Raw genomic sequence first — 24,404 nt, forward strand, 5'->3', positions numbered from 1 at the left:
CATGGAAATTCTTAATAACATGTTAACTATTGTTGGAGAGAGAATTTGTGGGAGTTTTCTAGCTCCCTGTCAGCACTGCGTATCTGCTGGTTGGCATTGTCTAAAAGACAAAAAAAGTTTAAAGCCTTTCTGCAAACCAGCTAATTTTGTATTCAGTAAGTCAGCCAGAAGTAGAACCAAACTGAAAAACTTCTATTTTATGTGCTATGGAAACAAGAAACCTGTCAATCTGCAGCTACCTCTTCTACATGTATTTGAGGTAACTTTTACTGCAGTAGAGCCAAGAGGATCAGGGATCTACAGCTTGTGTTTGTCCAGAAAAGATGGACATAATTTATTATTTCAGTCTCAAGTATAAAGTGATAAAATATAACTCAAATTGACATCAAGGTGCATGTTAAACTGCATTACTATCTAATGAAAGCTATAAACTTGTTTCCTCAAATAGCTTCTCACAGGACTATCTACAAGAAGAAATAAAAATATTCATAGTGTCCATCTGTAAATTCCAAAGTGATTTCCTAAGTGGTCTCATACATTCTTCCCATAAATATTCTTCTACAGCTGAAATATTCCTTACTTGAGCCCTATGAAAGCTACTTGTTTTAACAACTTACACTAATTTTGTATTTTTTTAGCACAAATGAAACAGTCACTTTTATAATTAGAAATAATTTATCTGACAAACTACTTTAGCTTGAAGGTTTGTTGCAAGTACTTAATCTATAGGTTTCGTACTTTCATATACTGATGCTTACTCGTGAAAACCAAAAAAAAAAAAAAAAACATTTTAAAATCCTCAGAATAGCAAGACACTAAGATCTACTCATGTGCTTAACACCATGTGCATCATGTTATCGCATTCAGCGGGATTCCCCAAAGCCGTACACAGCTTAAGCACTTTGCTGTGTCAGGTTTGAAATCCTTGTGTTAATTAAGTGTGCTCTGAGCAGAATTAATGGTTACAACTGCCTACAGTGCTCATGGCAGCCACTGGGCTCTTTAAAGTTGGACTCACAATGATTAAAATGGAACGAACAGCAAGAGAGCATTTTTAATCTCTGCAGCAAAGACAGACTCCAAGCAGACCACAGTGATACAGATAAAGGGAAAGGTTAGATCTCCCAGATGTAGGAAGATCGAGCGGGGCAAGCAAAGCAGTGGCAACTCTGCCTCTTAGCCAGAAGGTAATAGTTGAATGGGATATGCAGCTTGTTCCTACTAAATGTAAACTGCAGTAAAACTCTGATTTCACCAGTGTGCCAGGTGGCAAACCAGGGCAGTTAAAGAGCAGATATATGTATGACTCAACACATTGTTACTATATTTACCTCAGGCACTAAAAGAGGTAAAAATTCTTTCCTATCTCCACTGACAACCTCAATGTGAGTGTTTCACTAGTGGGGAAAAGGATCTGTGAGGACTGATTACATACTGCAGCTGTAATTTAAATTACCCAGAACAACTAGTAATTATTTACCAGAGAAAATCATCACCACAAAATGGTTATTCTCCATCTCCTGAAGTCTTCACATCACCATCAGGTATTTTTTGGAAGATATCCGTTATCCAGAAACAGCTATTCAGTTTCATATGGGTGTTAGTGTGGGAAAGAGAAGCTCAGACTATTTAATCTGCTTCCTTTTGGATTAAAATGCGTGACGTATAAATTGCATTTTAAGTACATGCTGGCACAAAGAATATGCTCTTAGAAAAACTCTAATACTGATCACTTATACAACATTACCGTACTGATATAGGAACACTGAGCATTCTCTCTTTTATGTACTTTTATGTAATTTCTTAAATCCCAGCTGGAGAAAAATATGTCTTGTCTTCTGTCTAGTTTTACCTCAGGCACTACCGGTCTGACATTTTACTTTCAGGTTCCAGTAACATCAGTATTGAGATCAGAGATATTAAAACTCAGAAAATCTGACATGTTCTGTCAAATTATAAAGAAAGTATCTAAGAGCAAATGGAAGGACAGAATGAACTAAGTAGAAAAAAAAAAAAAGGGGGGGGGGGGGGGGGGAAGAAATAGAATGTTAGGGAAAAAAGATACAAATATGCAAAAGAGAAAGGTGAAGCAAACAGTCTAATGTAATCAGATGGGTATAAAGAAAAAATACTAAACAATGCTGAAAGCATAAATGTAGGGACAAATTCATGCATAAAACATACAGCTACAGACAGTATGGGCATGATATTAACACATGCACAAGCAAGATTTTATTCATGAGAACTATGTAACTTAGGGAGTAACACTCGTGTGAGCAATGTTATGCACAAGAGGTTGCAGCATTTGACCTTTCACTTTTTTTTGTGTGTGTGTGTGTACATCTTGTACATCTGTAAAATATTTAAGCAGACGTTTTAACTTTGAAGAAGACAGAACTTGAAAATAATAGGACCTCAGGGAAACCTTTACCATGAAAGTTGGTGAAACTGCAGTTCTATGATGAACCAAGAGGAATACCCTAAAGACTAATTAGTTGAAAATACAACTAATGTTATTGTTCAGTTTGAGACATCATAAAGTAAAACCTGCAGTTTGTGTATATGCAGAATGCTTGTCAGAAGCAAGCATGATCAGTGCATGAATCCAGAATCTGGGATCCTAATTAACCCTCTAACTGCTATCTGCAAGAAGTCTAATAGCAATTTTGAAATGGATATGAACATCTTACTTTTATGGGATTGCTTCTGCAGTTTAATGAGACATGGACTGCTAGATTGCCTCAATCATATTTATAATAATGAGACACCTTTATAAGACAATAAAGCAATTGGTCTGCCTACTAACAGAGTAAGATTCTCACAAGTGACTGATGAAGGTAAGCTACATGCCTCGTCCTTGCATTATCCATGTGGCACAGGTCATTGTCCTCATTCTGCAGACAGGAAGCCAAAGCCTCGTATGTCACTTTCCCATTATCTATTGGGAAGTCTGTAAAGGCTGGTAACATAGTTTTGGGGTCACAGTTATTTAGGATGACAGCACAATATTCTTCTAGATGACTGCATCTTATGCTCTATCAGGAATACTGTTTTACAGGATGTTAGAACACTTTAAGTAAATTAAAAAAAAAAAAAAAGTCAACAAAGGGGTCTGTCTTTACGAATATAGTACTTCAATTTCTTTAAAAGTATTTTGGAACTATAAAAAATACATTAAAGGCCATTAATAAAGCAATCAAAAAACCATCTTCTTTCTCCCGGAGTTTCTGTCTGTGGATTAACAAAATGGTGCAAGAGCTCAATATCATACATACAGCTGCCCAAAATATATACGAAGGCAGAACTTCCCAATCCTGTTACCCTGCCAGAACGCCAGACTCCCTCTTCTCAGATGGTTCAGCAGACTTCTAGACTCTTATCCTATAATCTCCAACAACCTCTGCCAGCACTGTGCCTCAGCTTCTTTTGTAAAACAAAAATGGAATGATGCTAAAAATACGCTTTTTCAAGACTAAACATAATAATAATAATAATACAAAAGAAATAACATAGTTAGAACCAACCTCACTGAAGGGACATTGGTCTTAGTTCTTAATTTATCCAATGCATCAGTACTGCAAAGCGTATGTCTTAGAAATGCTTCTACCAAAATCAACTTACTCGTTCAGCATTATCCACAATGACTATTTACACAGGACTTTTCTACAGAGAACACTGTTTTTACTAATTAGTGTGACATAATCCATTATTTACATTATTTTGAATGCAACCCTCAGAATCTCTGAAGTATTACGACATGCACGAGTTTATGGCAGGGACGGACCAACGAAGCCACGACACCGAGTTTTACAGAAAGCATGCTTTTCTCGAAGCGATACTCGAACACCCCTGCAGGAGGAATTACCTTTAGCCTACAAAACCCAGTTTCTGGCAGCGCTTCCAGAAGCACAACGCGCCTGCCTCTAAAAATAAGCCCCGGTGCCATCGGCGGCACAGATTACGTTTTCTCTTGGCAAGCGAGCCCGGCGCGGCCAAGCGGGCAGGATGCCCGCCTCCCCGGGGGTCGGCCCTCGGCTCCCCGGCCCCGAGCGGCCGCCGGCCCGCCCTTACCCTCGCCGTTCCCCTCCTTCTCCGCCATGGCAGCGGCCCCGCGCCGTCGCCATGGCGACGAGGGCCGCACCGGGCCCTCTAGCCCCGGCTTCACCGGCCGGCTCGGCGGGACGGGACGGGACGGGACGGGGCCGGGCGGCCCCCGGGGAGCGGCGGCTGAGGGCCGCGCCCGCTGACCCGGGCCTCGGCTGCCAAGCGCAGCCACTTCGCTTCCCTCCGCCCTGGCAAGCAGTTGCGGCCTTCACGGAGGCTGCTCAAATCAAAATGAAATAAAACATGGCTGATGCGGTGCTCTGAGTCTCCGAGTCTCACACCTTAGCTGTTGTACTGCGTGTTTTCAAGAGCAGTGAGCCACAGCCCTGGGCGCTGACACCCAAAACCATCAATCACACCCCAAACACGGAGCCCAGGCATAGAGGCCCTGACTGGCCTACGGCCACCAGGAGCCCCACACCTGTGGTCCCCACCATCCCAAGCAGGGTTTAGGGCATCGCTCCTGCCATGCCAAGGTGGCAGAAAACATAAACCATAAAAAGCATAAACCACCACCAAAAGCTACATAAGGCACGTGTGGCAGCAGGTGCTCCCGCTGCTGTCCTGGCAGGGAGGCCGTGGGCCAGCCCCAGCAATCTGCCATTTCACAACGTTCCTTTCTTGTTAGTTTTCCCAGCAACTGCAGAGATTTCTGTGTATCTGGGCTTTAGAAAGTGAAAGAACATTTTATTCTAAATACCATCGCTCTGAAACAGCTAAAATATTCTCAGTGATATTAAATAAAACTTCACAGTTTAAATATAGCTGTGTATTTTAGCAGACATATTTGCAATGCATGGTTCCTCCAATTCTGAAACAACTATGGAAGTAGAAGAAATACAAATATTAACATTCCAACAAGATGCAACCATACACTCATAGAAATTTGGGGGGGGGGGAGGGAGAGGGATTCCTAGAACTAAAATGTCCTCACCACAGCAGGTGCTTGCTTGTCAGATGTTAAAATTTCGCAAAGCCTATTTGGATAATGCCTCCTCACACACTCACATCCACCTCTTGAACAGACAGCTTTGAGGTGTTCAGTATTAGTGTAAGACTTGAATAATTAAAATTAAAAAAATAAAAATAAAAATAAAAATAATAGGGCTTCTTTTCTCTAAAAAATCACTGACTTTTTAATAAGATTTGCTATTTGCAGGAAATAGCAATCCTCAGTGCCTTTTAGCCACTTATTTCTGTGTTTTTATTGAACGTAGCTTAGAGTGAAGAGAATATAATAGATACCCAAGAGAACTTGCAATTACTCAGTTGGGAAAACAGATGATTATACTCTCTAACAAAGCTGATCCCTCTAAATGGTTATCTATAGACAGTTTATTAAATTTACTCCATATTTCAAAGTATATGTTTGACTACATGAGTAACACGGATTTGTTTCCTCTCAATCAGCTAACAGAAGTTTTGGTGAGAATAGCACAGAAGCCAAATCTAGAAAATGTAGCAGCAGAAGGAAAGGCCCTTATCTTTCAGCCTGAAGTCCCATTTCTTATTCCCTCAACCCCTCTACACACAAAACCTCCATCTTTTCTGGTTGTAGATCTATTGTAGTGGATCAGCCATATGTTTGAAACCAAAGACAAGTGCAAAAAAACATTGTTTTTTATTACTTCCCTCTCCAACTCTCAACGCGAAATTTCATGTTCTTCAGTATTGTGCCCAAGCATTATATTTCTTATGTCATTTTCCAGATCACCTGACTCATCATAGGACATTTAGAGCTCTTCTACAAATGTCGAGTTAATTCAAAGTGTTTAGCAGATTCCCCTAATAAATGCCTTAAAAAATACTCTTCCAGTCATTCAGGTTTTCGTGCCAAACCCATACCCCAAATATGAACAACATTCAGCTTTAGAATACATACAGATATTGCTTATTGTGCAAATTTATTGCAAATCTTCATAGAATCATAGAATGACTTGGGTCAGAAGGGACCTCAAAGATCATCTAGTTCCAATCCCCCTGCCATAGGCAAGGATGCTACCCACTAGATCAGGTTGCTCAAGGCCTCATCTAACCTGGCCTTGACCACCTCCAGGGATGGAACATTCACAGCTTCTCTGGGCAACCTGTTCCAGTGCCTCACCACCCTCTGACTGAAGAATTTCCTCCTAACGTCTAATCTGAATCTCCTCTCTTTTAGTTCAAAGCCATTTCCCCTTGTCCTGTCATTTATCTGATTGAGCAAAGAGCAATCTTGTGTTTTTAGAGTAGTTTTTGGCATGATGTGAGTTGTCACAAATGTGAAGTGGTAAGGCAGTCATTCCACTTGGGGCACTTACGTTTTAACATCTTCCCAGCAGTTTCACCAGGGCTTAGACTTGGCTTTCCTCACCAGCCTTACATATTTCATATATACTTATCTCATTTTCCTCCAAGACTGATTGTAACAAAAACAGTGTGTAAAAGCCGGAAAGAAAGGGGAAATTGTGAAGTACGCAACAGATACGACATGTTGCGTTCACCACGCTATGTCCTATTGTAGCAGCTGACTCAGGCCCTTACTCGCTGCCACGATAGCTCCTTTGGGAGAGCTTTATTCCAAACATATAAAGGACTGGTCAAATCCTGTTATTTTATACTTGATAAGTTTGACACCCCTAGCCTTGCTGCAAAATCTTTTGTCCCTTACAGCTATTACTAATTTCAGCAAACAGTATTTCACACTCTCCTGCCTATGCTGTTGAAGTTCCACTCAGGACAATTACTGTAAGTCAAAGTGCTTTGTCTGCATCGCCTGCTCCAGCCCAGAGTTTCCTTTTGTTTTGAATAGCTTGCAGCCAAATGTCAGCACCTGTTTCCCTTTCTTCCCTCAATTCCTGACATACTAGGTTTTGGTGTCTTGTCTGTCTCCATAAGCAGAACAAAATATGGAATAAGAAAGCACTTCAAAATGAGCACTCTCCATTTTAAAATTTCCTGGCAACATATCTTGAAAAATCTATGTAGGAAAAAAAATGTTAACAATTATAATGCAGATCAAATATTGGACCTGAACCACATGACTGTTTCCCTTCTAACTTAATGCACAGACATCTCAAACCAAGGATATGAGTGGGCTGAAACAACTAATCGCATTTTGGCACAGGCAAGTACAAAAGGAAACCCAGAACTACTAATTCAACAGCTTGAAATATCAGCTGCTGCATGCAAGATCTTTAAAGAGCTCCTCTAAAGAGAACATACCCTTTAAACTTGTAATTTTTCATTTTAAAAATGTCAAAAAAAATCTTGGAAAAATACGGAAGAAACCAGCATTGTTGATACAAAGCCTGAATCCACTGACGTCTAATAGTGGTAAGATACCCTTGCCTCTGCACCTAATTTCATCACATACATTTCTCTCAGCTATCAGGGTCTTATCACACGTTTTGTGTATTTTCAATGCATATGTTCAGAAATTTTGCTCAGCACGAAAAACAGCTCTAAAATGAGAGAAGTGATATAGAAGCTAAAGTAGTTCAAGAAGGAATAGTAACATCTCATGAAAGATTGTTCCCCCATGGTTTTGGGATTGCAGTGTTTGGACACATCTTTGCTCCTACCAGTTGCTGAAGACTTTCACTATGTAACTCCCTCTGTGGGTTCTGTGGGAGCGTAAAACTGAAAACTCAAGTAAGTGTATTCATTTGTCCATCAGAGGAAAAGTAAATTAATAGCTACGATTCTGTGACAGGAGTCTACCTTTAACTCCTCTGCAGCTGAAAGGGTGCAGCCCTACCAATCAGAAGGTGTTTCTGTGTTGCAGAACCATTTTTCACCGAGTGCATATGGCATAGTAATTCCACTCTTTCTCCAGGATCAGCTGTTGATCTGAATGACTCAGAAACAGCTTCTTCAAAACAGAGTATTATCTAAACATATCTGTTCACCCAAAAGATACACAGCAAGCAGATAAAAATAAGAAAAAGACTCCATCATACCTTGCCTAAACTGTATCCTTCCTTCAGATTTGGGTAAATTACATTAAGAGCAGCTACCTTGTTCCTTGATGCGTGGGAGGGGACACAGCTTCTCTTTTGGCTTGTTTGCCTTGTTACTGCAGACCTTGATCCTTGGACCAGATGACAAGAAGTCTAAGAGTGGTAGAGCCAGACAAATAGTGTCCCATTAATAGTTCTACCATTGACTTCTTGCAGACTGCTGGCATTTTCTTATTAACCTTTTCTGCCATCTTAATGTTTTCTTTCTGAAAAGGAAAAATCTTCCTGCTCTGACCTACAGAACAGCAAAAAAGCACATCAATTGTTCCTTTACTTCTTCATACAGGTAACAAACAAGTACTTAAAACTTGAAGCCCAAAATTTGATCCCTTAAATATTATAGCAGATGGTATATTTCCATGGGACACAAGGAGTTCATTGATGCTGAAAAGGAAGAATCCAGCTGTTTCTTCAGTTCTTGTCCTCCCTTCACTGCTGCCAGCTGCACATCCTCCTTCTACCTTGTACTAGCTGAGCCATTCATTGAGAGAAGATATGAGTCACCAAAGTAGTAGAAAAACAATCCATCAAAAAGTGAATAGGCTTCTGCCATGTTAAGAAATTTGGCAAAGGGTCTGTCAAGCATCTGAACTGGCCCAGGCAGGAAGCTGTACCACGCAATTAGAAGTGAGGAAGAAATAGGGATGGAGGCGGCAAGGGTGAGATGCTGGTTTAGAGGTAGTAAGCTCAGTTATTTGCTGAGTCTGTAAGGAAAACTCAGAAGGAAGGGAAAAACAGGTTCTAAGTCTGCTGGTAATGGCAGCATCTGAAATCCTTCTCAGGCCACTGGATGGCAAGGCATTGGAACTGTCCTGGAAAATACTGCTTGTTGCTTATATACAGCTGTGATCCCACGGATCTTTAGATGTTCCTGTCCAGTTACAAGAAAGTTGTATTTGCGGAGAAGTGGCTGAATGTACGTTTAAAAGAGTTACTAGAAAAAGAGTAGCACTTCTTCCCCTCAGCAATATTCCTCAATGTCAAGGAACTAATGACAGTGCTTAGCCTTTGGGACTGTGTTTGAAGAGCTGCAACAGAAAAAATCTCTCACTTTTACATGTAAGTGCCAGGTTGCTGTTCCCCATCCCACCCAAGCACAGAAACGGCCCTAGAGATCCACATATTTTAACCTTCAGACTTTATTACCATTAATTATATCTAGAAATGAAGCCAGGATCCCTGAGAACACTGTGGCAGGAACAAAACACAATAATCCATCTGCCTAGCAACACAGGTTGCCATGAGTACTTTTCCCCATGCTCCATGCTCAGCGGTGGCTCGCCATTGAACACCAAGCCAAGTTCAAGGGCCTGGTACTGATAAAGAAAGCTTGCCTCCTCCAATGGAGACCTTGGTTTCCATCCCCAAGACACCTGCATTCTCCTACAAGGTGCCAGGCAGTGGCGTGACATTCACAGGTGAGGGAGGCAGGACTTTCAGAGCAGCAAGTCTTCGTTGGTGGAATCACAGGAGACAGAAGAGATGGCGTTGGCAGCCCTGAGGAACACAAACTCTGTTTTTCCTTTTTTTGTTTCTTTAGAAAAAGTCCTTCACACCTTTCAATACCATACCAAAACATCCCCAGATAAAATACTATTAAATCACTGAATTAACATACTTAGGAAGAAAAATCCATGACGGGTACTGAATATATGGAAATACTCTTTAATGCTAGCTCAGGCAGTCCTTGAACCAAAAACCATTTGTAGGAGGCTGAGAGAGAATATTGAAGCACCTGCTTTAGGCCACAGTAGGAGAGAAGATACTCAAAGGGATGGACCTTTGATCTGACCTACAAGGCTTGGCTTTGTGTTCTTAAAGTAGAGAAGCACTCATTAATTGTAATTTAATATTTAAGGGAGGCCCTTTAATAACACAGTCCTTTAGAAGCTGGGTAAAAGCAGGGATATATGAGAGAAATAGACAAAATCAGAGGTCTCAGACTGACATTTGGGCAATCGCAATTGAATGAGAATATTGAACACTGGAATTATGATTGTATTATGAATATCACAAAGCTAGCCTTTAAAAAAAACTCATTTCTTTTTTTTTGTTGTTTTTGTTATATGGTAACATTCAAGTTAAGGATGTAAAGGCCATAGCTTGAGCTAACATGCCTAAGATGCATTTTGCAAAGCCATTGGCCATGACACAGCTTTGAGAGGAAGAAGTAAGGTTATACATCTAAATCATCATATATGGCACTTAATTGAGATGAGGCATGATTTTTAGTACCCAGTAAAATCCTCCTAGTATATGATTATCTGTATTCAGTTTATTCAGTGGTAGAACTACTTTCTTTTAGATCTTCAGTTAAGATGATTTAGACAGGGAGATATTGCTGTACTCGCTAGGTTATTAATAATCAAACCCAAAATTAATCCGGGTATAAGAAAACCCATCGATTTAAGCACTTATTTTTTCAGAATGCAAGTTTTCATTTATTAAAAAGTCTAGACCATCTGCTTGTGAAGATAGTGCTTTGAGAATTTATGTAGCATTATCATTTTAAATCTACACTAAGAGAGTAATGCAAAAAATCATAAAAGTCCCAGTAACTTAAATGTGCTTAGGATTTCACTTCACAAGTCTGCCCCATTACCTGTTCGTGCTAACTTAGAATTTCAGTGGGAATAAGGTTGAGGTCTGTGGAATTGTTCTTAATTTGATTCTCACTTTATTCATCTCCACTGACACAAATAACAGAAGATTAAAGCTAATTTTATAGCATAAGCTTCATCTCAATGTTCATTCACCTCAGTGTTTGTCTTTTATTATTATTATTATTATTTAAAGGGCTGATTGCATGGTTAGCTTTTTTTTTTTTTTCCAAGTTTTCCAGGTTCCCAACATTTTCTTTTGCTTAAAAATAAGCTTTAACTTTGCAGAGATTAAATTCATTTCCATATTTAAATAATGTAAATCCAATCTAACTAGTGATACTGCACAGACTATGTTTTGTAAACTTTACTATATAGACTTACAGTTCTAATATGAAAGTCAGTTTGAAATAAAAATATACTTTAATGCTGTAAGAGGAAAAAAAAAAAAAAAACTAAGATACTTCCAATGAATATTATCTCTACCTTTAGAATAAGAAAGAAATTGAACTCCTATTTGATTCTCTCATGAGGAATAGAGGAGTTTGATGCACTGTGGCCAAAAGATAGATAACTGTATTAATGGAAATCTAATCTGTGCTCAGAGACTTTGCATGCTGGCTGTGAATGTAAAATATTCATAACACAATAGACTGTTACACTGTCAAAAGCTGAAGTTCAGCCAATTTTACCAGGAAGAGTTGACATTTTGCTGTATTCTTCATTCTAGGGAACAGGAAAATGGCTCTTCCACTTTTAAATTTTGTCATTGTAGCTATTTAGATATATCATAAGTCTAGAAATGGAAAGCATTATTATACTGAGCCACTTAGAGACAGTAACTCAAGCCGAGAGGAGTAACAAATGCATACGATTGGCCAGGGGCTTTCAGTGGCACTGTGCAAGGACAAGTGGTGGCATCACCTACTTTTGTATTGCCTTCTCTGCCATGTTCCAGGGCATGGCCATGACAGGATATGAGCAGGAAACTAATTCAGGTGGAAAATACCCTTTTTTACTGTTGTGGTAGCTAGGCCAGTAAAGCAGAAGGAGCAGCATAAGAACAACTGACTAGGGCTGAGGGAACTCGTACCTGCCACCAAGCACCAGCCTGGGATTTTGAACACAATCCTCCATCAGGAGGGTGGAAGAGGTTTTTGGTCCATTGCTGGCTTGCTTTCTTCTCACTCAGGTGCATGCCATCCTGAACTGGTTTCACTCATGCTCCATTCACATGGAGGCCCATGACGAAGCAAAACCGGGCCTCCAAAGGTGAAGCATCATTGTTTATTAGACTAGATGATAAAGCTAGGGAAAAAAAAAAAAAAAGTCTGGTTTTAGACATATGAACCTGTTTTCAGCTCTAAAATAGATATTGCATCTCTTTAACAGAGTATGGTAGCAATTGCTTTCAAACAATTATGTTAAAGCATTCAGATGATTGAAGGGAAAAGTCTAGTTGGTACCTGCAAGGTACAGGACATTAGCCTTGTGGGACAGAAGGACAAGCAGTTATCATCCACAAAGGCCTAAGGAGCAGAGAAAACTGCAACATAATAAACTGATTCTACTAGATATGGCAGATAGATGCAGGTAAAGAAGATTTAACAGGAAGAGGGACTTAAATATCCTGATTAAGCCATTTAAACTGTCTTGGGTTATAGTAATGGGTTATTTCTCCAAGAGATGAGTTCTCAGTTGCTGAATAGCCATATAAATACTTGCACAGAATAATGCAGGGAGTGACAACTGCTTAAGCTGCTGTTGCTGAATAGACACAGAAATCATTGGTGAGTATGATTTGAAAAATGTAAATATTTGCAATATTAGGTTAGCTGTGATCAACTACCCTCTCACTTAAGGAAGTTATGACTAAGATTATGCATGACAGTGAAAATGGACTACTAATATATATATATATATATGTCTTAACTGCAAGTTCAGCTACTAACTGAACTTTATAAAATGGTAATACAAGTTTAATAACCCATCTTAAACTGAGGATCAGTAAATGCTAGATTAGTTATCTCTTCCAGTTTTATGTCATTAGCACCATGGTTTACCCTCAGGAATAGGATATCTGTAAATACACCTAACAGCGGTATCACATAGACTGCAAGACAGTTATTTGCTCTGAACTGCTTACTGAAGTGTATGATTTAATCAGAACATGCATTTTCTCCATTTTATACGTACTTCACGATACAGCAGCATTCATTGGCGTTGCTGTATACTTCATCGCCACCTTGAGAGGTACAGTTACTGTCAGTTTAGATTAGCTCAGCCAAGTGCAAAGTCTCAGAAGGAAGGCAGTTCTTTAAACCACAGGGACTAGAAGCCCAAAGACCCAACTCGCTGCAGTGATTTGAGGTAACACTTGGTGACCTTACCTTCCTTTGCCAGCTGCCATCTCCCCCTCTGTAACAGCAGAACCAGATAGCAATGGGTGTGGATGCCCCGGGTGCATCTCCTTCTGCCTCCCTTCACCTCACCCTGGCTGTTCAGCACAGCACATGTGATCCTTTAAATTGATAAACTAAGCTGTGACCCAGGGAATGATCACACATCCTGTTTTGTCACTTCACAAGTGCTGCAGCTGCTGGGACAAGGTCTTGAACTACTGTAGCTACACTAGACAGAATCTGTCAGTTAAATTATTAAGTGTAGTTTCTCTGTTACCAGACCTCAGCTGTGACCCTGGGTAAGTCTTTTAACACACATTTTTCTAACACTAACATATGTAAGCGATTTTTTACCTGTAATTATTTAGAGGATTAAGACCAAACCTACAAAAGAGTGTATTTTCTCACCTGAAAAGTGATATCATATATTTCAATTGCATGTAGGCTGAGTAAGTAGTATTAGTGTTGTGTATTTCATAATATCTTTAAGATAGCATTCATGCCTCTCTCTCTACCCTCTTTGCAAGTAGTATGTCTCTCTAGACATAGTGTGGAACATACGGGATGTGTTGAAGGTACATGATTGAAGAGTGAACTAACATTCAGTATTAAAGAGGTGAGGCTGAGATTAATTTGTAGCCACAGAAATAAGTTAAAGTAGAGCACATAGCAAGAAGGGAGGCGTGTGGGAGGCATGTGGGATCTAGGGCAGATGGCATACCCAAGTGCCAAGCCTTTTGAAAAGGATCTCATTTTGTGTCCTCTGTGCCTCTGTAAAGATCCAAATATGATCCTGAAAGCAGACACACCCCTGGCACCCACCCTGTGGTGGCAACAACACTTCTCCATTTTCCCGCAGTGCAATATTTGCACGCTGGTTCAGATTGCACAAAGACGTAGACAAAGCCATGATGGCCAGGTCACAAGACACTAATGGTCCATCATGTTCATCTTTAACCTGACACCGGCAAGTTTAACAAGGTCAAACAGCAAGGTGGTGCAGTAGGATGTTCTCCCTTCTGACTGACGGTCAAATATATACAGCCTTGGTCTCACTAGGAAGCCTGCATGGCGAGGCAGCTTATCTGTGAAACTTTCCAAAATGGCTACCAGAAATCTGACAGGATGCTCACAAACTGATCCGGTAGCCATGGAGATCCACACGATTCTTCTGATCTAAAATTTTAGAAGCCTGAGTCTCTTGTTCTCCTAAACAATTCTAGCAGCCAAAATTTTCAGCACTTTTTCAAAAGTCCAGTTTCCAGAGGTGACTGAAGACCTCCTCAAGTAAGTATCACAGTCCCAGGCAGGACTATAAGAGGTTTTCTGTCTCTGTGGGATTAGTTTGCTTCAGCCGTAGAAGGATGGAGACATTTTTTAGAACTCTGTTTTTAACACTTTCCAACTTATATTCATTGCCGTTAAATATGAATGCATAAAGTTATCAGCCTAGAGCTATTGGCTTCCCTATAGATTTGAGAAATGAGAAACACGGAGGAGAATCTATGATTCCAGGCTTTGGAATAACTAAATACCCATCTCTTTTTTTCAGGAATTACAAAGGGGAAAAGACAAAAAAAAAGGCAGCTCCATAAATTCACAGATCACTCAAAGCTCCTGGCCTGGCATTTGGATCTGCATAAGACATGGCTGGTTATGAAAAAGCCACTGCCATCAGCAGCAACCCAATGGTTCTTGATTTTGGGAAGATGCTTTCTTTTAAGATTTTTAAGAATTCTTTTGTCCATCTTCCCAACAACATCCTTAAATAATCTGGTGGATTTCAGCATGTAAGGGTTGATTTTATTTTAAGCATAAGGTTTCACAGATGAACCTGGCTTGTAAAACTGCTTTTTGTCAACTCAGTGATCACAAAAAATTGCATGGAATTAATCACTTCTATTGTCACTTGGAAATCAAGAATAAAAGTGCTAATATCTGGAAGCTGTAGAGAGAGCATATGTGTTATCTATTGAGAAAGACAGATAATATGTACTGGGAAAAGAAAAGATCTGTGAGGTAACTGTTAGAAGAATTAGAATGAAACCTAAATGAGAGGATTTCAAAATAGAACAAAAAGAACAGAAGTGAGAAAATAGTCAAATTCTTGAAAACAGAAGCATCAGAAAACAAAAGGATGAAAGAAAAACTGAATACAGATAATCAGATAGAAAAGTTGTATTTGTTCGCATGATATAAAAGAAGCTTTAAGATTTTGGAAAAAAAAAAAAAAAAAAAAAAATGAAGAGTGATCCAAAATGTCAGCAGACCTAAATGGCTAATCAAAAAATCCCACTCTTGAGGCATATACTCATACTCAATCCCAGCCATGAAGCATATATGTATGCTTAGCTTTACCTCACACAAGTAACACCAGTGAGTTCAGCAGTAAGCTAGCTCCACCAGTGTAAATCACACTTCTCCCTCTCTCCACCCCCAGTTTCAGCAAATGCAGCCACAGTAAAGACTAGAGAGAGAAAGAAAAAAAAAAAAAAAAAAAAAAAAGACAGGAAGACAGAACTCAAATGCAATTTCCAATTCAGATAAAACATCAGACTGTTAAAAACACTGAAATAAAATACTTTTCCTTTATATTTCAAATGTGGTTCCAAATATACCTGAAAGATAGAATGGGGGAAGCTAATATACTGCTAACCGGTTTAAAATGTTTTTATTTTAAAAGGTAGGCTGTTAGTATTTTAAGACATCTTGGTGCCCTGCAACAAGCAACCTAATTGCTAACTGAAATACTGTGTTCCACAAAAATATTTTTCTTAATCTTAAGGACTGCTTTGATTTTTGTTATTTTCTAGAATAACAAAATCTCTTAGATTCCAGAAGAAGTGGTAATAAATTAGTTTAATAATCTTGACCAAAGAAGCAAAGTGAATTTTAGATTTCAACAAAACTGATTATAATCCAGAATACACTCTAGAAGAGCCCCTTGTTTACCACTGGTATTTATTCAGTGGTTTTTTAAACTTCTTTTCATTCAGATGTGCTCTGGATGTTACCCAGGAAGCACCCCGCAGTACCCCAGCATGAGGCTGCTGACGGCACGTTCAGCCAGGCTCCTTGCTGCTCCACCAACCCTCCTGCTTCAGCCTGTGCAGGGTGGGCTGCCTCCCCACCTGGGCTTCATGCCCTTCCTTCCCACCCTCAGCCTGCAAGCCAGAGCCTCCCTGTGAAGGCGCAGCCCTCCTCCCTCCCCACCTACCCAACCAATTCTCCTCTGTTGTGCCCCAGACTTTCTCCAACCTTGGCTCAGCGGTGGCTTTGGCCTCCCACGTGCCTGGCAGAGTAGGCCCAACGTGCCTGCTGCTGTGTGTGATGAGCTTACACCAGCCCTTTGCTCCTGAAGGGTTTCAGCTAGCTGTATTGCACAGCAAAGTGCTCTGTCCCCAGCTGCACCAGCACAAGTTTCCATTGTGGTGCCCATCACATCAGCTTCAAGTTCCAACCCAGAGGACTGTTTGTGTAGGTGGATGTGTAGGGGAGGAAGAAGGCATGGCAGGAGGAGGAGTATTTTCAGTGTTACACAAGTTTCACCTCTGTGTATCCAACTGGGCTTCTGTGGATGTTACCTATTTACAGCAAAAAAAGGTGAAAATGGAATGAGGACCCATGTCCATTCACTTCACTCTCTGGCTGTCAGTTTGGGATTTATCTGGGCTAGGGCTCTCCAAAGCAGCCCTCGTTCACTTGGAAGCGGGCCGAGATCTTCAACTTAATTTCAGGAGGGCTGCCACACACTGCGATCCACGCCAGTATGTGCCAGCTGCAAGCCAGGCATTTCAACGTCCCAGCAAAGTGGAATTCTGTACAAGTATGACAAACCTAAAGTACTTGAAGTATTCAAAAGTATTTGAAATACAAATGGGGGAGGGAATATAGAGTAAGTTATAAACTAGTAGGGAAGAAATACATTTTTTTTTAAAAAAAAGAGGAAAAAAACAAAATGTGAAAGAACAAAAGGAAATATTACCAGAAATATCTCCTGGTAATAAGAGTTGTTCAAATAAACAATAGACCAAATCCCCTAGATCTGGTTTCTGATTTATTGCTGGTTGCTAAAGCATAGCATTATGCACAAACCTGTATTGTCCAGCCTAAGAACTTGAACTGGGATCGCTATATCTAGTTACTACGGAGTTAAAAAAACCTGTTGGCTTTTGTGATGAGTCCAAATTCTCCCTAACATGACAGAGAAGAAACAGAGGATAAAGGAAAGAAGTTGGCTTTAAGCATTCATTTAAAGATTTGCCGTCTGAACACTGGGCATTTGTATCATTTAAAGCTGATCAGTTATAACATTAATTATTTTCTCCTGTAATAGCTTCAAGTCTTTAGTGTTTTGTTTTGTTTTGTTACTTCTAATTGCTTTTTATGCATCAGTGCATTAGAATTTCAGAGTGCTGTCCATAGCTAGAGTATCTGAGCCTTTTCAATGTGAAATACATTGGCAATGAAAAAATAATCTTCTGGATTATTTGTGGGCATTCAGATTCTTCTCTGTTTCGAAAGTGCAAGACCTATATTTGGAGCATGTTTCTTTTTCTTGCCTTTTTAACAATACTTTTGGTTTTAAGTTTTTGAGTTTGTAAATGTTATGATAGACAAGCACGGTAATGTCACTTAGCAACAAACTCTTATTTTATTACAGAAACACTGTCCTATATATGACAATAGGATTGCTAAAGCAGTTCCCTGTTATGACCAGCATGCTGTGCTCACCTTGTTTCTTATTTATTTGGTTTTATTTGTTTTAATGTTTGCTGCTGGTGATCTCTTACTTTGCTAGCATGTGGAGAGGGAAGGCACAGGAGAAACAAGTGCAGATGCCTTATCTCATAGAGGAATTGCTGGGCGGTTCTTTTTTCTTTTGCATGAAAAGAGCTCATAAAATCCAGAATCTCATTTAGGCCCTGACCCCGTAATGAACTCAGCAGAGTCACGGGGGCCCCGGGACATAGGAAAAGCCCTAAGATAAAGAGCCTCGGATTGTAAATACCAACAATCAGGGTGCTGCATGAAACATATCAACCCGATGTTATTTTAAAAACTACTTTGCTTTATGATTGGTATCAGAAAAATTTAACCAGGGAGTTTAGGAGCTGGTTAACTATGGGATTAGCAACTTCACAGGACAAAGCTGCAGGAAGACTCTTTACCATGCCCTTTTCTCCCGCCTGTAGGGTGCTGCTTCTTTAAAGCAGCATGAGCTGATGGGAACCTGGCCGTGGGTTATAACACCTGCTGGAAGGGCTGCCTGCCTTCTGGCAGTGCGCTCCTAGGAGTGGCCCTAGACCATGGATGTGGAGCAGCAAGGTTAAGTGACAGTGTTTTTGTTCTGCGGCTGTGGCGAAGTATGAGTGCTCTTTGGTCTGAGAGAGGTAGTAGGGGGCTTGCTGAGGCTTTGGATGCTTTCCTAGGAAATTACCTGTAGCTGTTTGGTAGTAGGCACTTTTGTTGTTTTGACAGAAGAATTTCTGTTGCTGCTAGTGTGTCACATGAAATAATGCTGGTTTTCCTTGTCCTAAAAATAAAGGAAGGCAGAGCAGGTTTGCTCCAGCAGAGTAAGTTAAAGAACAGTCCATGAAAAGTTGTCCTGATACAAAAATGACTTTCTTTCCAAGTAACATTCTTCAATGAGGTCAACTTAATTGGATAGAAAGTAATTTTCTTAAAAAAACAAAAATGAAGAAAAAGAAAAAAAGTCTCTAATTTCTTTATAGTTTTTGACTTAAATATCACATAGTATATAAACTCTTAAAATTACATGCCACTAATGGTTGTGCTTTACTTGCTAATACATAGGTAGGTATTTCTGTAGCTTCCTGAGCCAATGCGTGTATGATTTGAGGAGAGAGGGCAGAAAAAAAGAAGTCTCTATTTTTTATTTTATTTTATTTTTTTACCAGTTATGCTGATTATTTTTCCTATTCTTTTGTCCTTGCTTATTCTGGACCTTAATTGAGACGTAGCTAGGCTTTAGGATGCTGTTTCCAAAGGTAAGAGTGAAGAGATGCAAGACCAAGACTGTGAGGGGGGGAAGCAATTTTTTACTTTCCATGTGTTTTTCTGGTGCTTTTCACCTTAGCAGACCTTACTATTTTGTAGCACCAGTCTTGTGGGACTGTCAGAGAAGTGCCTGGACAGGGAAAACTCCCTGACATCTAGCTATTCTTTTTATTTTGTTTTTGCCTTCCCCACCCCAAACATACTGGGCATGTTTCCTGTGTAGGAATCAGTTCTGGGGAGAAGTTTGAGGGACTGCCTCTGTCTGCCTGAATGCCTTCTGAGGCTGCGGCACTTAAAGGAAAGACACCAACAGCTTCAGGAAGAATAAAATGTGACTTCCTGTTGTTGGGATATGTAAATCAATGAATGTGCAGTGCTTCAGCCGTGTGGCAAGCCCACACTACAAAAACCATCTTGAAAAATCCATCTTGAAAAACCATCTTGAAAGCATGCTAGCAGGGATTAGTGAATATTCAAAAATAGCTTGCTTACTCAAAATTGCCTGTTGCAGATTTAATGTATAGGGTTGGACCATGGTAGTAATTTTTGTTAGCATACAATATTTTTTAATCTTTAGTGTTTTCATGTTCATTTGTTTACCAAGACCTTACCCAACCTGTGAAAATAACTTTCTGAACTAGGGCTGGGGGGGAAATAGGGTAGATGGCCTAATACCTCATGGTGCTCTGGTGCCACTGGTTCTGCTTTTGTCCGAAGCATCAGAAGAGGGCAAAAAGAAATATGTATTCAAATAGAGAAATGATGATAGAAGTGTTGAATGTAGCGTGTGTACTGTAGAGCAGGCAAAATGTAAGGGAGGGATGGAGGAAGGGAAGGAAAACCCAAGAAGATAGTCACTGGGACATGAAATGTGGGTTTTTACCTGTTTAAAAAATAAATTTAAAAAGGTTGAACAAAAAAGTTGCATTAGGCAAGAGCTGGTCTGTTGGCTTCCAATTGAATTGTCCTATTTAGTTTGTGCACGTGAGATTCTATAGTTCTATTTAAATGACCATGTATTTCTTCAGGTACACGAGCAGGAAGGTACACTGGATCTGACACTCTAAAGCCTGCTTTGGATTGTCTTAATAGTCCCTTAGAGAAAACCTTTGTTACTCTCTTGAAAGAGTTATTTCATGCACTCAGGAAAACATTTGGAAGTTGATTCACAATGCTACCTCCTATTTCACAGTCTGACCTCTATTCAGAGGTTTAGTTAATATAACTTTCTCAAGTTCATAGCCCTGCTCTAGTAAATGTCTATATATGGCAGGTACCTGATTTTTCTGAGCTGAGTATTTGATGAATTAGATTGTATGTAACACCTGGTATGTCAGTGATCAGTAAGCTTCTGAATGACTTGGAATTAATCCAAAATTATTCCTGTTCTTGATGTTGGAGGATACAGCCTTTTCTCCAAGGCCAAGCTTAGAAGCTGTGTGAGTATCTGAATGCTCTGAGTTGAGAAACTATTCATCAGACTCCTGGTGTTTTGTTATATTCTTTTTTTTTTTTTTTTTTAACCAAGTGAAACTACTTCTTGAAAATAGGCAAAGGGGGATTTTTGTCTCTACAGGGTCACTGGGTTCTTGAACTTTGAAGGGTGACAGACATGGGCTGGGGTTAATTTGCGTGATGAAAATGCAGCTGCTTTAGTCAGTGTGTAGTGTTCCTGCTGACCCTGAAGGAGAGGGAGCGCTTCCTTGTTGTGACAAACATACCCTATTCCTTGTTTCACATCACTACTTCTCTTCCAGTTTCAATCTTTTTGCTTATTCCTAGTTCTTGCTTTCGGGCATGAGTGTGGAGAGCTAGCGTATGTGGAAGGACTGCTGAGGGACCGAGGGTCAACTGGTGGCCCCAATGTAACTTTGACACCTCTTGTGCTGCTTGGTGGGATTGCTGAAGTATTACATCAACAGACCCTCATCTAAATGTAGCATGGGAGAAACAAAATCTTAGTATCTTAAAAAGGAGTTGTATATTGAACACAACACACAACCACCTGGAGGCCCAAAGAGTGTGATGGCAGGAAGGGCAGCACTGCGCAGAACTGTAACAGGAGAAAGATGCTACCAAGAAGTAACTGGTTGGCTAAGCCAATGCCAGAAACCCGGAGTTTAGTCCCCTGAACACTGTTAGCGCTACTTGTAATCAGACATTAAACATCCTTATGGCTGAGATAAGGATCTAGTTCTTGTGTGGTTAATAGTCCTTATTATGGGAAATGGCCTTCTTGTTTCTGAGCTGAATTGGACCTTGTTGGGTATTAAAATATCATGAAGAGATTATAGATAGTACAAGGCGAGATCAGCCTAGTTCTGCAGCCTGATTCTCATAGTGAGCAATAGTGCACGTCACAGGAAGAGGAGAACAAGGCAAGCCTCTAGTGATACCAGTCCCAAGCAGGCTCCCAGCCTCCCAGTAGTCTCAATAGATTGGCTCTATTTATATAGATACCTAAGTGTTTTTTTTTGGCTGACAAATCATCAGAACTGATTCTTTGTCATGCAACCTTGCTTGTGACAAATTAGTACTTAAAAAATGTCTGAAAAGTTCTGACTAGCTTTAATAATGATTAATGAGAATTTCATGAGGAGAGATGAAAAGAGAGAAAGAAAAAGACTTGCTCCACATGCTCCCTGCTATCATAAAAGGCAGCAGAGTATTTCAAGAATGATATTCTCTTTAAAAGTAATGGTGTGTTGAATGTTGAACTCTGAAGGGGGTGTTAATTGAGGGTAGATGGGTTGAGGACGTACAGAAAAGACCAGGAGTGTATTGTAATGGTCAGAAGTAGGGTAAGGCATGAGAAGGACAGGCAAGGCCATAAGAGAGCAAAACTAGGCAAAGAAAAATGTCTGGATCCTCCTGCAATACTGAAGGCCAAAGAAAGGGCAATTTTAATGGAATAATATTTGCGTTTTGTCACCATTAATATTACATTTTTCATGTGGCCATCATTACCATGCAAGTAATATATTTGCAAGTTATAGCTGAAGTGTTTTCCTCTAGAACTTTCTTGTTTCAGAAGTTTGCATTACCAAATGCTGTTTTTTGATATGGCTGGTATCTGCGTGACATAGGAAATGCTGGGTTGAAGGATTTACCCTCTGAAATGAGTGTACAACAATTAGGAGATTGTATCCTCTTAACTTTTTTCTTCCTTTAAGGTATGAATAGGGAAGAGGCAAAATCCCAAAACATGGGACTCAAAGAGGGCAAGTGAGATATCTTACAGAAGTTTTCCCAGAGACAAATGTGTAAGAAATACATTTAATTTAAGGAGCAAAAAGCCTTAATTTGCATTTTACACAAAGAAGCAGTTATATTACTCATCCATTTCAGTTTTGTATGTATTTTATGTACTTAGCTTTATAAGAAGTATTGTTCTTAGAACAATTAAATCACCTGGCATCTGAGAAATTAACTGATATTTCTCACTTTTACAATAATGGATGGCAACATACTGTAGTCAGAAAGCATGGTCCTGCTACACTTGCGAATATCTCTTTGATAGTGTGCGGTTAGATAGTACCTTTAGTGTTATGGTACAAATTAATCTCCTTTAAAAAAAAAGTTTGGCCTTCTTTGTGGTTTAATAAAGAGATAGCTTTAACATCTTCAAAAACAACAATGAAATCACTGCTTTTCAGGCTGGTAGAGCTACATTTCTGGGGGGGGGGGGAATCTTATTCTTAGTTTATGTACTTGAACCTTCATATACAGGCTTGAATGCTTTAGGGTAAGTAAGCTCTCATTGTGCCTCAAAGCTGTTAGCTGTTTTGTTTCTCCATGGTAACGGGAGTGTAAAGCAGTATGAGTGTGTTCCTGAAGTAGGCAGACATGACATTGTTTAGGAATGGGATTACATGTGAGAACTCCAGTGCTAAAATGAGTCTGAGGCCATTTTTTCCAACGGAGGTGCGGTGAATGTGTGCAGATGTGCTAATTTAAGGCATGATTCAGGGATCCAAAACTGGTTTAAAAGAATCTACCAATCCAGAAAGTTTGTTATGGTGAGGGGCATTATCAGCTTAGTTCAGCGAAGCTCTTCTAGAAACATGGCTCAACATGTGATCCATGCCAGATCAAGGTTTCAATGTAGGGCTCAGAGATTCAGATCAAATGTCATAAAGACTTTGTGTCTTGGAGGTTGGATGGGCAGATGGCATCTAAATTAATGCAGTTTTCTGTTAGCTTTGGTTATGTCATCTTGCAATATTAACGAGATAAACCCTGCTTTTGTTCCCACCTTAGCAGAACAGCAATATCAGTAGTACCTCAGCAGACTGGTTTAGATAGCTCTTTTGTGAAGAAAGGTAATGATTTTTGTCTGTGTAGCTAGATTGACCTTTTTCTGGTACTTGTGCACTCCGATCCTTTTCTTCCTCTGCTTAGATTGACTCTGACCTAGTAGATTGAGATAAAATCACCAGCTTGCATTCATACTAAGGGAAAACTTATAATCTGGATATACTGCATGAGGGAACTCTTCCTGTCTCTGTTCCAGCAAGACTCTGCGTAGCAATGGGTTGAGCTAACCTTACAAAGTGAGTCAGGTTTCCTCCAAAGGGATCCAGCCTGACTGAAGACAGAGCTGTGTGTGTGTGTGTTTAAAAGAGCACTTACCTTTAAACAGAGACTTCCTCGTCTCTCCTCCCTTCCTCTGGCTGCAGGTAAATATAATTTGTTCTGGTTCAGAAGGGCATGTGATCTGTACTAATACATGGCAACTCCATACCTTCAGTAGGACTTTATACTTATGTTTTAGTTGCTTGGCTTGTTTTATTATTTTTTAATTATTATGTGAGTGAAAATTCGCTTTTTGTTCAGGTTCCTGAAGGAAGCAGAATTGTCTATCAGTGGTGCCCTTCTGTTCATCTCCAGTCCTCTGTAGTGTTTCTGTTTGAGTAACTTTTGGGTAAATTGTAAAAATTCGACCACAGAACAACTTTGATTGGGCTGAGGAAAGGCCCAAAGTAGAGGCAAAGATGGGAAAACCCGAGCTGTTCGGGTGCTGTTGGTTATCTGACCAGCTCTGTGCTGAGCTGCCTAGGGCTTCGTGTGCGCTGGCGAGTTAAGGCGCTGGAGGTACCTTTGTTAGCCCTGCGGCTTGCAGAGCAGCATGGTCCGGTTACGATCAGAGCCACGCGTGCCTCCCGCTGCTGCAGCCGGCTGTATGGCTCCACTTCTGTCCTTACGTAACCGCTTTAACGAGGTTGGACCCGGGCGGCTGTTCCCGGGAGCAACCTCGCTTTCAGCCCCCTTCCGCA

At 40.1% G+C, this 24,404-nt stretch overlaps 1 protein-coding gene and 2 long non-coding RNA genes across 3 annotated transcripts in view; 1 reads left to right on the forward strand and 2 right to left on the reverse strand.

The window, feature by feature from the left end:
- EFCAB2 (EF-hand calcium binding domain 2) overlaps positions 1-4,188 on the reverse strand; it is a 30,897-nt gene extending 26,709 nt beyond the window's left edge. The window contains exon 1 of the mRNA XM_035322897.1: positions 4,072-4,188. Coding sequence (XP_035178788.1) covers positions 4,072-4,099 — 28 coding nt within the window. The 5' untranslated portion in view covers positions 4,100-4,188. The remainder of the gene's footprint in view (positions 1-4,071) is intronic.
- A 2,921-nt stretch (positions 4,189-7,109) lies between these two features.
- LOC118164278 lies at positions 7,110-15,649 on the forward strand. Its single transcript, XR_004749406.1, has 2 exons — positions 7,110-7,419; positions 14,660-15,649. It is a non-coding gene; the product is annotated as an uncharacterized LOC118164278 (long non-coding RNA).
- LOC118164275 lies at positions 10,523-24,135 on the reverse strand. Its single transcript, XR_004749401.1, has 2 exons — positions 23,761-24,135; positions 10,523-12,013 (listed from the first exon to the last, which is right to left on the reverse strand). It is a non-coding gene; the product is annotated as an uncharacterized LOC118164275 (long non-coding RNA).
- Positions 24,136-24,404: the final 269 nt, after the last annotated feature.

This window comes from Oxyura jamaicensis, chromosome 3 (assembly GCF_011077185.1).
Source record: "Oxyura jamaicensis isolate SHBP4307 breed ruddy duck chromosome 3, BPBGC_Ojam_1.0, whole genome shotgun sequence".
Classification (NCBI taxonomy): domain Eukaryota; kingdom Metazoa; phylum Chordata; class Aves; order Anseriformes; family Anatidae; genus Oxyura; species Oxyura jamaicensis.